The sequence below is a fragment of the Fukomys damarensis genome, unplaced genomic scaffold, assembly GCF_012274545.1.
Source record: "Fukomys damarensis isolate Sample0158 unplaced genomic scaffold, DMR_v1.0_HiC HiC_scaffold_27, whole genome shotgun sequence".
NCBI classification, from domain to species: Eukaryota; Metazoa; Chordata; class Mammalia; order Rodentia; family Bathyergidae; genus Fukomys; species Fukomys damarensis.
In genome coordinates, this window is record NW_022900939.1 from 41,533,239 (window position 1) to 41,549,110 (window position 15,872).

The 15,872-nt window shown below is 40.4% G+C and overlaps 1 protein-coding gene across 1 annotated transcript in view; it reads left to right on the forward strand.

Moving 5' to 3' along the window:
* The first annotated feature begins 2,133 nt into the window (after window positions 1-2,133).
* Window positions 2,134-15,872, forward strand: part of Lmbrd1 (LMBR1 domain containing 1) — a 92,044-nt gene continuing 78,305 nt past the window's right edge. Inside the window, exons 1-3 of the mRNA XM_010617925.3 lie at window positions 2,134-2,215; window positions 3,836-4,012; window positions 11,781-11,841. Coding sequence (XP_010616227.2) covers window positions 3,986-4,012; window positions 11,781-11,841 — 88 coding nt within the window. The 5' untranslated portion in view covers window positions 2,134-2,215; window positions 3,836-3,985. The remainder of the gene's footprint in view (window positions 2,216-3,835; window positions 4,013-11,780; window positions 11,842-15,872) is intronic.

Consider the following 15,872-nt stretch of genomic DNA (forward strand, 5'->3'; position numbering starts at 1 on the left):
TTTCCAAAATTCTAATTTTCATTTGAAAGCTGGAATTTTATCAATGATGACAAATACTGTTTATCTTGAAATGATAATTTTGTGGTTCTTTTGATAAAATCTGCTAAATACCCAAGTGTGAATTACCCTAGTTTCAGGGTTTTTTTTTCAAGTAAAGTGAAAAAAGTGGCTACTGGGCTTTCAGCTTTCCTGGTAACAGCCTTCAGAGTTGGATGATATGCATCTGAAGGAGTCTGTGCATGCTTCATATTTAGTGCAGAGTATTTAAGAAATGCACGGGTCAGATTTTACTAAAATTAGTTTCTGACTGCTTTGTCAGCCATACTCATCAGTTTACTCCTTCCCCTTTTCTCTCCTCCCTCCTACCTTCCCTCCTTTCCTTCCAGCCCTAGGTGAAATGACTGTTGGTGAGTTCAGTGCCATGGCCCTAATTCATGATAATGCACCAGCAGTTTTACCTACCATGGCTGTGAAACCATCAGTGCAGACGCCAGCATGGTGAAGAAATGCAGAAGATGTCTTAGTATTATTGTGATAATTTCAATTTTTGAATCTCCAGAAAGAGTTTTGGGGCCACTCTCTCAGAGCACATATTTCTCCTTTTGTGATGCTGGGCAAACAGAAGGGTCTTCAATTTCTTCTACTAAATAAAGAATGATTAGATTTGGTTCCTCATGCTTGCACTCTGACTATGCTCACTTTGTCAGACCTAACTGTTCTACTATACTTGGCTACCACGGTCATCAGTAATTTGGCTCGCACCACCTTTCTAGTTTTATTTTTCATTACGATAGAGATAGTCTCCATTTCTGTAAAGCAAGTTAACCCTTGTTTCTAGGAGTGTGGGCTTCACCTGGGAACTTGTTAGAAATGCAAACTATAGGGCTGAACTCAGAATCTGAAGTTTAAAATCATCCCAGAAAGTATGTATGCTTATTAGTTTATTAAATATTTCTTTCTTTTCGCTTTTCCCTTTGCCTCATTGGTTCTCAACTGTGGACACTCATTTATTTATTTATTATTATTATTATTTCAATTTTTAGTAACTGGCATTGAACTCAGGTATTTGCGTTTGCAAGGAAGGGCGTCGTCACCACTGAGCTAAATCCCCGGAAACATTTTCTTTTCCTTTTTTTTTTTTGGTACCTGGGATAAAACTTGGGTCCTTGAGCTTGCAAGGTTTGTGGTGGAACCACTAACCTAAATCCCTAGCCCTTGTGGCCACTCATTTAAAACCACCTAGGATGACTTTTAAATTCCAAGTCCCAGACCAGTTCTTTGGAGACTGTTTATCCTTTCCTTGTTAACAGTTTCAGATTAGTTTCTTCTATAAAATGTTCTTAAGATGTTATTTCACGTGACATTTAATAACAGTTATTACTACTACCCCGTAAGCAGTTGCTATGGCCAAGTGCTGTACTAAAGCCTTGTAACTTGCTCTTAGAATGTCCCTGTTCACACTTTAAAGAAGACATTTGTTTTATGATACAGTTGATGTCACTTAAATATAAGCTACATAAACAAAAACTCTCTGGAGCGCTCTTTAAAGAGATTCTGAGAGCAAAAAGTCCACATCTCTGGCTGACGTGTTTTGCATGGCTGTCCTTTTTTTTAGCTTGTCAACACTTCTTTTGTGATAATACACAGTGCTTTAAACTTTGTAGAAGTGCAGATGTTTCATTTTTTAAATCCAACAAAACTTAATTGACACTGGTACTGTTAAGATAGAAGGGTAAGACTTAGCTTCCAGTGAATTCAAAACAAATTTGAGGAATGTTTAAAATGTTTGTAAATTCAGTTTAAACCCACAACATGTTAATATGAACATGTTATGATTACTGTGTTTCTCAAAACAAAATACTAGTAAGCAATTACAAAATTTGTGCCTCCGTAATTTTGTTGTTTTGTTTTGATTTTGCTCCTGTGTGTAGCTTTCAAAGTCCCTTCTCAGTTTTCTCCCTGCTGTTCTGTCACCAGTTGAAATAACAGGTCGGAGAGCTTTCAGATGCATTATTCCACGTGAAAGAAGCCAGATTCAACAAAAAGACAGTACCACGAAGGGTGATACAGCTGATGTGTACATTAAAAATTTTATTTCACTGAAAACCCTCGCCTTGAGTCCTCCTCAGAACACTTCCACTGGCTTTGGACGCACTCACCGCATCACTGTGGCCACTCCCGAGCAGTCCTCTTGTGGTGTCTTCAGGAGATAGCAGTAAGAAGCAGGGACTGCTGCTGCTGCTCTGTGCCATCCAGCGGGAAGGCGGGCTTGTAACAACATGGCCGTGTGTCCTCTTCTGCCTTTTTCATGGCATTGGACTCTGAAACTTCGGGCTCTTCCCCGAGGTCAAAATGACCATGCTAGGAAAGCGTTTTTGAATTGATTCAGGACATAAGGTAGCCTAAAGAGCTGTCCTAAGGACGCTCGTAAGTGAGGACTTCCAGAACTTCTTCAGAAGGGTTGAGGGTTAGGGACAAGTGTGTTCAAAGCAAGGAGTGTTTTGAGGGGGATTAATGTGGTACATTGAAAGAAACTGAGGTGCACCCCGTTATTTTTTTATCACACCTCAATTGAGTATACTATGACCTTCTGGAAGAGGCACATGGTGGCAGATACCTGATGCTGATTGTCAGAGGCTGGGGTGGAAGAGGTGTAATTTTCTGGGGAGGCAAACTTCCTACATCTTGTTTGCTGTAGGGCTAATTGGAAACTAAAGCTGGATGGTTTTGATAGTTCCACACAGGCCTTCTGCTCAGAGAGAAGCACTGTAACAGATAAACCATGACCGTGAAAGGACAAAACAAGGCTTTAATCCCAAAGCTTATTTATAAGGACCGTGGTTCTCAAGTTTGGGTTAGACTGGAACCCACAAGCATTTAAAGTGTTGATTCCTGGAGGCCCCTTCCTGTCTCATTGGCCGACTGTGGGGAGTAAGGATGCTCTCAGGTATTTAAAAACTCCCCAGGCAGTTTTGAGAGCCGCCTGTGCAGTGTCTGTGTGCAGCCCCTGCAATTGAGGGAGCAGAGTTTCTCAAAATACAGTCAGTATCCAGCAACCCATTGTAAATGCAGTTTCCAGGTTCTTGAATCTGAAATTCTGGGGGCAGGGCCCAGCCCCTGCTTTGCTGAGCTCTGCACCGGATTCTGATGCTCCCTATCCTTAGGGGCCCACTGAGGTCCCGTCCTGTTACTCTCAGGAAAGACCTGGATGGGGAAGAGCCCCCAGGTGATTAGCGGTGGCAACTTCCGTGTGTCTGGGTGTGCTCTTCCCACTGAGAAGCTCCGTGCTGTGTACACGAATCCATTTTCAGTTTTGACTTTCCTTGTTTAAAGATCTTTTTATAGTAATCGTGTGTTAATTATCAGCCAGTTGGTATTGAACCGATTGGTCCTAACCGAGCAAAAGTCAATTTCCATCCAAGTTATATTCTGTGATTCTTCCATGATAAGTAGAGGTAGGAAAACCTGTTGCATCTCCCTTAAGTTGGACAGATCTGTAAGGGAAAAAGATTTTGAAGCTAGTTGGGATTTTGACCTTGTGTGGCACCGGTGTCATTGTGTTTGGTGTGACCACCAGTAGCATTTGGTGAGGAGTGTATGCAACTGAGCGGTGTTATAAATAACGCGTGTGTTTTTGCACCTATGACATGCACCAGAGAGGCTCTCAAAAGTGTAAATCTTGAGCAAGTTTATGGCAGGTTTTGGGTTTTCTTCACAGATGTAAAAGATTTAAAACCTTTGACTGATGGAAAATTTCCAGTTGGAACACATACTAAAGTCAGCGTTAGAGAATACACAGGGTAGTAACAACCAATTTGTTTTTGTTTCATTTCAGGCCATTTTGGCATTTTGCTGGATATATGTCCGTAAGTACCAAAGTCAGAGGGAGAGCGAGGTTATCTCCACCATCACAGCAATTTTTTCTCTGGCAGTCGCACTCATCACGTCTGCTCTTCTGCCAGTGGATATATTCTTGGTTTCTTACATGAAAAACCAAAATGGTACATTTAAGGTAAGTGCTATCATGCTATGGTTTTTTTCCCCCCTTTTCAAATTGTTAGCAAATAAAAGGTTAAGCCTATCAGTCATTACGTTTTGTGTTTCATCTCTGGAAATAAGAAAATGCAGCATGGGCTGAGAGCGCAGCATGGTAGGCTGGCAGCAGACTTAACTTTGACAACCCTATGTATAGAGGTAAGGTGTGCCTCTCGGGGATCTGGAAATATTTTAGGTAATCATAATAGGTTTCGTGCCTCCCATAAAGCTTGATTTGATTTGATTTGTGTTCATGCAGTGAGTAAATAATTTAGAAGGACCTTTGTTAGGGGCGGATTGGACCCTTCATTCTTTTTCGTGTAGAGTACTTGGAATCAGTGCAGCACAGTGAGAAGACCAGTAGCTGGGGAAGTAAAGAGCATAACTTAGTCTTAACTCTTAACTGTCCAGGTGTGTAAGTGGCCAAATCACTTAACTTTTCAGGGCTGTAGTTTCCCTCATTTTAAAAATGAAGAGTGGGGACTGTAAGATTTCCAAGTTCCCTTTCAGATATGCCAGTTACTTTTGTTTCTTGTTACCCCGAGCTTGTACAAAGCAGGAACTGTTACATCTGTCTCTCAGTCACGTGGTGCTTACTTGAAGAACTGGTATTGTTTCACTTATCTCAGTCATGCCTGGTGCCTTCATAACTCCCTGAATCTGGTCCACAAGACTTCAGTCATTTGATAATAATTTTTGTAGTTAAATTTAGATATGCTCTGATGGATCTGAGAACTGTATTTTCAGTAGTAGATATCAGTCACCCTTTAGCAAGTGTGAATTGAGCACATAGTATGTGCCAGTCTCCTGTTGTGGAGATAATAATTAGCATCTGTGAGTGTTCAGCATTTATGTATCAGTTGGTATCGCAAGTGGATTAAATGCTGACTTCCTGTGGAGTAGGCAGTGTCGGCTGGAGTGTTAGGTTTACCTTGTGAGTGCTGTCACGGAATTCGGAGCTCTTCAGTCTGGCTCCCGGGCTTTCTTCATGGTTGTTTTTTTCGGGTAGGGGGCTGGATGACTTCTTACCAAGTGTAAGATACTTTCAGGTACCTCAGCAAATAGTATGTTTGCTGGTGAGTCTGGTATCTCTTTGTAATTTAAACTTAATTTGCATTTTGCATTTTGGGATAAAATGTTATTTTTGGAGAAAATTATTGTTTAGTTGTATTAGATTTCCTGCTTTATTGGGCAAGAAGTAAGGGTTTTAATAATTTTTGACACATTATTGTTTGATCTTAACATGATGAGGTTATTTCCTCTGAGAAATTAAAGTGTCATTTTAGAGTTCAGTTCCGTAACAATATTTCTTTTCTTATGATTGTATCTGTAGCTGTTTATGGGGGAGGCATTTGGCATTGTAAGAATGTTTGACTATTGTTTTCATTCTAAAATAGTGTAATACCTTGTGTATAACACATAATTATAAACTTCTAGCATATTTTCCTCTGAAAGCTGTAAAATTTTAAAAATGTATATAATAACATATTCATCCTTTCTGTACTTACTATATAAACAGGAAATTTTTTAGTTTTGAATTTGAATTTAGAATATTTGTTTATATTTTGTGGGGAAATGTTTTCATCTTGAAATTTCTAAAATATTTTCATGAAATTATGAATCTTCTTTTAGATTAAGTATTTGATGCCCATGCTTAAATTGTAGTCATTTTCTCAGTCCTAATTGTTTTTTTCCTTTGTTTTTATTTTGTGAGATTGTATTGTACTCATTAGAGCAAGATTTTAAGAATTCATCATCCTAGCTAAACAAAAATATTGCTTGTGAAAAACTTTGAGTGCTTGTTTTACCACTTGGCCCCTAACAGAAAACAAACACATCTGTATTCAATGTGCTTACTTTAAGGGAACAAAATCCATGATAATATATATTTTTTTGTTTTGTTTTTGAGACAGGCTGTCACTATGTAGTTCAGGCTGGCCTTGAACTCACTATGTAGCCCAGGCTAGCTTTGAACTCACAGTGATTCTCCTGCCTCAGCCTCCTGAGTGCTGGTATTACAGCTGTGCAACAACATGCCCAGTATGATAATGTTTTTCTACTTTATAAACAGCTTTTTAAAAATTATTATTAGGATATTATTTAGCAGCTATAGTTTCTCCTTTGTTGTTGCTAATTCTGTTTACTTTTAACCTTTTCAACTTAGTGTATCAGTTTTTTCTTGATACTTTGACAAGGGGGGCTGTCTTTTTGAGACAGTTTGTAGTTGGGGCTGGCCTTGGACTCACTATGGAGTGGGGCTGGCCTCGAACAGGTGGCGACCCTCCTGCCTTAGCCTCCTGAGTGCTGGGAGTATAGGCGTGTGTCGCCATGTCAGGCTCTTGGACAAGTTTTGACACAGCACAGTGAAACAGTCTTTGTGTATATCTCTCTTGCCAACCTTCCTTCCCTGTACTCTTTTTGATTTATGAAATTCACAGTTTTTGCTTAGAGCCAGACTATTTTCTGTCAAAAGCAGAAATGAAAAGACTTTTTGGTTAAACTCTTTTCTCTAGAAGCGTACTGCTGAATTGTCTAGTGAAAAACAAGTGTGCAAATATTTCAGTTTCTTCTTCAGACTTCGTTACAGTGGTAAATTTAGTCTTGCTGGGGTATCAGTTGGTATTTAATGTACAATTGGCATTGCCTTTTATACAATACTCTTCCTGATATAACTTCATTCCTAAATGAATATGTGCATTGTCTAGCCTTGTCCATTTCTGCCTCACCCATCTCGAAGCCCCTAAATTCCTGTGGATTCACCTGGGAAGTACAGATCCTGGGCAGCTCCAGTCGTCCCTAGTTGCCAGCTTCTGGAGCAGTCAGTCAGCATTGCCTCTTTGGCACAGTTCCTTTCTTAGGCCGGGGAGCCCGGTGATGCTGTTAGCGTTCCTGTAGCATATGTCAGTAGTGAGCTGATGTCTTTATTTCTAATTTTAGTGAAATAAGGAACATTTAGGTAAAGTGAGAACCCTAACCCTCAGTGCTCCATGAAACAGTCCTGCATGGTTGGCCAGTGACTTCGGTGCACAGCGAGCACACTGATAAACACCGTAGATCGATGCAGCTGTGAAAAGATACTCTCTACTTTTTACAGCACATAAGAATTTTTGAGTAGTGGTTAAGATATGGCATCGGGACACTCAGTGTCTCGGCATTTGTTCATATCTTACCCCTGCCGCCTAATGCCTAATCTCTTTATGGCCTGTTCTTATCTCATGTCTCAGTTGAACTGCACTCCTGCCCCCTTCCTGTTTTCAGATGATAGTGACTGTATCTCAGACGCTAGTATTCCTCATTGGCCCTTCTGTACACTTCCTCAATGCTTATGAAGGTGAACAGAGTAGGTGCTGACGATCGTGATGGAAACATGAGGCTGCTCTTCTCACAGAGCCGACAGTATGAGGCTGGACCAGCTGTGAGCAGGTGAACACACCAGGTGACCTCACAGTGAGACACTGTGCCGGTAGATTAATAGGGAGTCCCGTTAGGTCATGGGTAACTCAGAGATGGGCCTGGGAGGGCCACACTGCTGAGGGAGCCTGTGGTGGGGGAGCATTTTGGGAAAAGCAGCAGCAAACACAAAAGCCCTCTGCTGGATTGAGTTTGGCTGATTTGGCTGAAGCGTGCACAGTAGCAGCTCAGAGCCAGGGGAAGGCGGGGCAGATCGTGCTGACTCAAGCAAGGTCATGAGTTAGATTTTCTCCTAACTCCAGTGGGAATTCAGGAAAGGTGGATGATAAAGGCGAGTTGGACTGGAGAGGTACCTGTGGAAAAGTGATGCACTTTGATGGTAGGACTGTTTGGGTTTGTTGGTGCATTAGATATGAGAGAATGAAGGAAAAATCACTTGAGCACTGATGCCTGGGTTTTTCTACATCTTAGAGAAACCAGAAGACCTAGAAGAGTACACAAGGCAAGTGAAGAAGCAGATATAAAAGAGGAGCGTTTCGAAGAAGTTCCCTTCAGAATGCCTGTCCCATATTCTCAGGGGGAGCATTGAGAAGGGACCTGAAACTGAGCGAGCTCAGGCTGGAGAAAAGCATTTGGCGGTGCACACGTAGGTGGCATCGAGGGCTGCAGACGGGCTGGTAGCCGGGAAAGGGGGTCCTGTGGTGGGAAGACGTGGACGCTGCCGAGGACAGGAATGCTGTGTGTAGAGGCCAGCCAGAGAGAGGGGCCTGTGGCCTGAGGGGAAGGAAAGCAGAGAGAAAACGGGGAGAGCAGTGCATCCTGGTTCTGAGAGAACAGGAGCTCTTCTAGTGCTTGAAGAAGTGAGTGTGGGGAAGCACTGCTGGCTGCGAGGTGTGGTCCGTGGGACCTGGAGAGTAATGGTGCCTGGCCAGAGGGCAGTCGGGTTGGAGGGGCCACGTGTGGGCAGAGAGGTAGGGAGCCGAGCAGGGATCGTCAGCTGGAAGGTTAGGCTGGCCAGGGCGTGTCAGAGTAACCATCTTGAAGAAGGAGAGAGAGTTTAGATTTGTGAGCCACTGCTCTGTCCTTGTGCGGTGGCTTAAACAGCCTTTCCTTTGGTCCAGAATTCTCTTCTGTAGGTGTTTAGTATGAGTGTTTGGTTGTCTCACATACCTTTGGGTCTTAAGTGCGTGAAGTTCTTCTTAGTTTGTACTTTGGAAAGCAGTAGTTTATAAAACACATCAAGACCATAGCGGTTCTCAAATGTAGAAGGAAGAAAGTTCCATAAAGTAAGCTGTCTTTGGCAGTTCCTGAAATGCTCTGGAGGTGAGACACTGAAAATCGTGCTTGACTGATTTTGTGTATGTTACACATATTCACAGCTTTAAAATAGTAACATTTTTACTCTCCATTGCCTCTAGAGCCTTGTAAAACAAAAGAGCCTCGTAGAGTTAAAGGTGTTAAATTTGAATGATTATTTGGCATTATATAAAGAAGTAGACTTTCTATTTTTAACTTCTTTCCCCCTGCGATGCGGGTCTTGTCTAACTTGAAAGGTGAACTTTTAACTGGTTCTCAGTGAGGCCGTTCCTGCCTCCTGCCTCCTCTCAGAAGCACCTCAGGACTTACGGAATGTGCAGCAAGAGAGAAGGGAGACCGTTACATCAGAAATATTTTTAGACTTGTTTTGATTCAGAGACAGTCACTAAAGGACAACTCTTTTGAACTAAAACTTTATGTACATATTCATTTGGATATTAAATCTGGGTTTGAAAAAAAGTCCAGCCATTGTGTAGAATTCTCCTCAGTGTTTCCCCATTCCAGGTGGTGAGCATATGACACTTTCTGTTTTTCTGCATGTGTTTGGCTGTTTTTCACGTGGTATTTATTTTTTAGACACAGCTTGGGTGTGTTAAATCAACTGGCTGCCACTTGTTCTATTCCCTCCACGTGAAAGTCCTTGCTGGATACCTATCCACACCAGTTTGTGTATCTCTTTCTTTACATCCAGGCCCTTTGCACTGAGCTACTTCCCAGCCCTTTTTTGTTTTTTATTTTTTATTTTGAGACAGGGTCTTGCTAAGTTGCCCAGGCTGGGCTGGAACTTGGGATCCTCCTGCCTCAGCCTCACTGAGTCCTTGGATTACAGGTGTGCACCACCACGCCTAGTTTAGGTCTCACTCTACTAATGCCTGTATGGTATTTTATGTTACGAATGCACAATTTGTGTTACCATCTTGCCTCTGGACATTTAGATTCTCTCTAGTTTCTTTTAAAAAATATTTCAAAGCACACTACATTGGATATCTTTGGGTAAAGAGCTCTTCAGCAAAACTCAGCAGTTGTTGCTGAGCTGTGAAGGTACAGGCTACTCGCAGGATCGTAGGACCTTCTAACTGCTGAACATTTGAAGATTTTGGGCTCCTTTTTCCAGTGAGTAATTGAAATTAGTGCGGCCCCTTCTGTGTGGGAAAGGAGGCCCTAGTTGGACTGCCTGGTTTCCAGGCAGCTCAGTAAGAGTCCTAAAGTCCTTCACTGAACAATACTACTTTGAAAATGCCTATGTACTGTTTCTCTCAATTTGTATGAATATTTTTAGGATAGAACCAACAGAAAGTGTGTAGATCATAGACTATCTTACTATTACTGTATAGGAGATGATTTGTCTTCCACATTTTTCCACTACTAGATGCTAATGTTTTATATTATGCCAATTAAGTAGGTGAAAGGTTACTATGATAATAGATTTTCATGTTTTTTAACTAAAGTATAGTAATTGGAAAACTTCTTACTGGTGGTCTTTTTCCTGGCAATTGCTGGTTTCTTCAGATGACTTTTAGAATCAACATGTCAATCAATATTCTTTACCCTTAGTGCAGGGATTTTTTTTTTAAGTGATAGTATCTTGCTGTGTCATCCACGCTGACTCCAAACTTCTAGGCTCAAGCAGTCCTCCTGACTCGGCCTCCCAAGTACCTGGGACTAAGGGCACACTCCTGCATGCCTGGGTCGGTGCCCTGGGGTTCTGATTGGCAATGTGTATTTTATAGATTAATTTGGAAGGAGTTGGTATTATATTCTTTTCATCTGGGAATAGGTAACTTTTCATTTATTTAACTTTTTAATATTCTGTTAGTTTCTTTTATATAGTTGGCACATTTTTTATTTGACTTTTTTTTGGTATCAGGGATCGAACTCGGGACCTTATACTGATGAGGCAGGCAGCGGCCCCACTGAGCTAAATCCCTGTTCCTGGACTTTTTTTTTTTTTCATAATCTCTGTAGCAATTGGGAAATTACTATTCTCGTACATTCTGTGTCAAGGCTTAGCATTTGTACAAGGCTGGATCTTATGCATTTTTATTAGCAACAAACTCATAGATGCTCATTGCTAAATGTATTTGTAGGCAGAAAACCCCATTCTTTTAAGAGAATTAAATATTGATATTCTTAAGTGCTCTTAAATGTTCATAAATATTGGCTTGGATTCTAATTTAATAATTCTTAATAAATTAAAAGCTGTTAATCACTGAATAGCAGTGATCAGTCCCCTAGCCTCTCCAGATTTAATTTTTCATGTGCACAGAATTTAGGATATTAAATAAAACTCCCCATTATACCTCACTTCTGAGTCAGTGGATATGTTTTTTCTATTGAAAATATTAATTTGAATTATATTTTCTAAATTTAGTAACTTAAACATTTGTGTGGTGTGCGCGCAAAAGATGTTTGATTGACTTGTAGATACTTTTTTAGGAACGTGTAATATTCTCAAGTCTTTTTTCTGAAATGCAGCTCAGACTTGTCAGTCTGAGTAAGATGCACCTCTGCTCCCCACCGCCTTTAGGGTGAAGCCTGGAAGGTGGGCTGAGACCGCAGGTCCCCCAGACGTCCAGTGCCCCGCTCTCCCTCCTCGCCCCGCCGACTCTCTCCAGCTCTCAGGAGCTCTCGGGATCTCTGTGTAGCTTTTACAGACCCTCCGTGTATGTTCCTTGCACTCTTCACCCTCCCTGTCTTTTCTGTCCTTTTTCCTTTCCCCCGAGAGTATTTTGTGTCCCTTCTGATCCCATTGAGTATTTTTTTGGAAGCTATCCCTCATCTTCAGCCCAAATTAGGAGCCTTTTGCCTTTGTTTTCCCCCAGAACTATGTTGTTATTGTGCCTCAGTGTTTAGGTATTGAATTTTGTTTGCTTACCTGCCTGCCTCTTAGTTCTGATAGTCAGTGGCTTATTTAATGAGACTTTGGAAGTGATGTTCATCTGTATTAAATCTTAACTATAGTTGTTAGGCAAATAGATGTTAAAATTAAGATTTGTGTTGTTTCCTTTTTATTCCAGGACTGGGCTAATGCTAATGTCAGCAGACAGATTGAGGACACTGTCTTGTATGGTTACTATAGTAAGTATCTTTCACTTCCATTTCCTGTTTGGGCTGCGAGTGGAAATAGAGACTAAAGATACAGGTGAAGTTCTAGTTTGACATCACATATGAGCTTACTGTTTTCTATACCCGAATAGTAAATAATAGGCACTCATCCTCAGCATCCTTATTTGTTTTTATTTTTATTTATTTTTTTTTCTGAGTTGTTTTTAACCCACTGTGCTTCATTTAAGTTCTATCGAATATTGTTTTGTGGTGGGTCAGTCAAGTTGCAGAACATAATGGTCAGCGCTGCCAATTTTTCATAGTTTACTCTTGATTTAAAATCTCATCGTCAAAGTATTCGCAGTGATAGAGTGCACTTCCCGGGAGAGTTTTCACGGTCAGTCTCATTGTGCTCGGCAGAGCCGTTTAATCTGAGGATTGTGATCAATGACCTCTCCCGCCATCTTTCTTCCCCCTTTCATCTCAGTGCTAGGTTGTAAAAGCTTCCTAATAACCAGCTAAATGTTCTTTCTCCTCGAATACTCATGAGACTTGTGCTTTTATAAGAATGTATAATGCTGATTTAGGAAAGGGGAATCATTTTTTTCATGAGTTGAAGTGTTAAATAAGATTTCAGTAGGGTATTAAAATGGAAGTTGAAAGATTATACAGAAATTTCTATTGATGGTATCATTTTTTTCAGACGTTTCATTGGATTTTAATTTAGCTGTTTTAGTTCTAATGTTTGCCTTTTCTCCTGCTCTAAAATCTGTAAGACCTAGGAAAGTTTTTCCCTTTGGTATAGATTTTAGAGTAATCATTATTGTATTTTAATACAGAATTTAATATTTCTAATTAATACATTAAATTTATATTCTAAAATATAATTTTGAAAGTATTGAAAGGGTTCTCTACTAAGTAGAATGTTATCTTTTCAGTACTAGTATAGGAGGAATGTACAATCCTTAAAAACAATTTTGTGTGAGGGGGTGGTCTGTCACCTGCATAACCCAGAATGCACTGTGGTTACCCTGTAGAGCATGTGACAGGATAGGTCAGCTGATGCTTTAGTGAGGTAACTGACTCCAGAGGGCACTGGTCTAATCACTAAAGACTTGTAAGTCAGAATATTACTTCACTCAGCCTTTTTCACTTGGTTTCATGGAAAGAATTTTACTGAGTATTTTTCTGAATTCTCCCAAGGATAGTTTGTTCTTGGTCCTCCCAAGGATAAAGTCTTTTTAGTATCATTTTCAATGTGTAGGAAGTAAGTTAATCACCACAAACAGTAGATTCCTTTGGGGCTTAGGGTTTAATTTTCTATGGAACTGAGATTGTGGTGAAAAAATGTAACTGCTTTGGGATAGGATGGTTGACATTGGTCTTGGGAAGAAACTTAAAGGAAAAACTAGATTATGCATAGGTTTCTTGATGACTCTGAAGTCAAAACAAAACAACTAATGGGTATTAATGGCTGTCATAAGTTGGTCATGTCCACAGCAGCTGTGACTAATGCACCTTTTGTGTTGACAACAGTGACCTACAGCAAGATGCTGGAAAGGATTATGTCGCTTCCACATAGTTACTGTCCTCAAGGCCAGCTCTTTCTTTAAAGTCCTGCATACTCTAGTTGCCTATCTCTCCGGGATTCTGAGAAGGAAAAAATCCAAAACATTGTTTTTTGTCCATTGCCTCTGTCAGATTTTGTGGTTCTTCTAATCTTTTGTTTTTTTTTTTTTTTGGTACTGGGGATTGAGCTCAAGTCTTTGTGGTTGCAAGGCAGGCCACCGAACCACTGAGCTAAATCCCCAGCCCTCTTCTAATCTTTGAATACGTCAGCATTATATGTATCGACCGTTTTTATTATTAAGTGTGCTATGCAGTATGCAAATCTTTCACCATCAATGTCTTTTTAAATTTTCATGCATGTCCCTTCTTATTCTCTACTTTCACATTTTCTGTCTTTTTTTAGTTGAGGAAATTGGTGTTAAAGATCACCTGGTTAGTGGGTGGCAGAGCCCAAGTGGATCTTATTCCCTAAACTGGAACTTATCATGAAATGAGCTGCCTTTTAGCTAATACTTTTAGGATGTTACCAGTGGGAATGATTAGCAATACTGTGCCTCCAGGGAAGCTCCCCAAGTCCTCTGGGATCCTTTTAAATAACACAGATTCTGATTTGCTTGCTGTGATAGGCAGCTTGGTAATCTGTTACTAGAGTCAGTGGTGCTGATTCTGATTTAGTACAAGTGGAGTTCGAAACCAGTGTGCATGCAGGTCAGTGGTTTTCGTAGGATGCTTCATGTGTATTCATGGTGAGAGAGTGTGGGGTATAAGGTGGCTGAGCATTGAATGCTTGAGACCATGCTCTACTAATTGCCTTCAATATTGGGATCCTGTGTGTGCTTTCAAGAGAAAAGCTATCTGCTAACAGATAAAAAACTTGTAGTTTTGATTGTCGTCCGTAGTGAAAATGTTTAGGAGTGTTTGGAATTTATGCTTTCACTGCCTTTTATCACACATTACATTAAATTCCATTTACAGATCGAATAGATCTTTTACCCATATATGATTTTTTGATAGGATGCCTATTCATTCAGATTAAAATCTTGATCCACTGAATGACACAGATCAGTTGTAACAGATAGTGACTTTTTTTTTTAAAGTTCACTGGTTTTTGTTTCATTTTATTTTGAGATGAGGTTTCACAGCTGGGGCTACAAATACATGTCACCATGTCTAGTGTTCACTGTTTATGTTCTACAAAGTCTGCTCTAGTACTTACTTGTCTGGATAATCGTTGCTCATCTGTCAGTATTCTTTCAAGTTAAAAAAATCAGGATTTTGGAAAAATGCGGGTATTGATGCTCACAGCTACAGTAGCATAAATTCTCTTGGGACCTTGTGAGACCCAAGTAAGCTTTAAGTATACTTTGGCACCTTGGGCGATGAATTCAGTTCTCTTCCTAGTTTTTGTTGCAAACCAGACTGGACAAAAATCAAATCAAATTTCCCCACAAGGTCAATGTTGAACCTAACCATTGAATTTGATTCGGGTCTTGTCCAACTTGGTTTGCGAGCAGAATCATGGAAAGAGATCAAGTTCTCTTCCCTTTCCACAGAATAAGAAGATGCATACACAGAGGTGGACATTTAATTGACATGCTACTGCTTCAGAGGGGACTTTGATGAGTAAAAGTCCTGCACTTCTGCCTCCCTCAGAATACAGTGACTGTTGGTAGAATTGGGGCCCACTCTGGCTTCTCTGTAAGAGGCCAGCAGTTTGATCTACTGTTGATTCTGCATTGGTCATTAATTCAAGTGTTAAGCAGTAGAAAGCAGATGTCATCTTTGTATTGTAATAAAGAGTTTTCATGATGTAGATGCCCTTTAAAGATCTCTGCAGATCCTAGGGTCTGGACATGACAGTTTTGATGATCACTTGTTATCGTAGTGGAAGTTTGTGTGTTTTCCTGGAAAGCTGGTGGCAGTCTGCCTGACTGCCACTTCTGTGTGTGGCCACTCCTCAACCACTGACCAGTTACCCAGGCTGCCTACAAGGCAGGTGCAGTTCCCTGCCGCCTGTGGGGGTGAAAGCTCACTTCCGCCCCTTCACTCTTCCCGCAGGACGTCCTTGTCATCAGAAGGAGAAGCCATCAGCTGGGGTGTTTTGCCCAACCCAGAAACTTTAAGGAGCCTTCTTTTTCCTTTGAATGTATTTATTTCCCCATCTGTGCCTTTCAGGATTTCTTTTTTTTTTTTTTAATAAGACTATTCTTCTGAAGCGTTCGAGCTCTCAGCTCGGATTTTCTTTTTAAGTCTGTTATGCATTCTTTTTGCCTATGATGTGTTCTCTTAGCCTTTTGTCTAAACATTTTATGTTTCAAATTCATTTTTATCTAAACATTTCTACCTTTGCTTTATTACAAATCATTTGTAAATATTTCCTTTATTATATTCCACTCTAGCCATAATTGAAACACTGCTATAGTAAAATTCTAATACTAATTTCTTTACTGTACTATCTACTTTAAAAAAGTCATTTAACTTATTTATTTTAAATA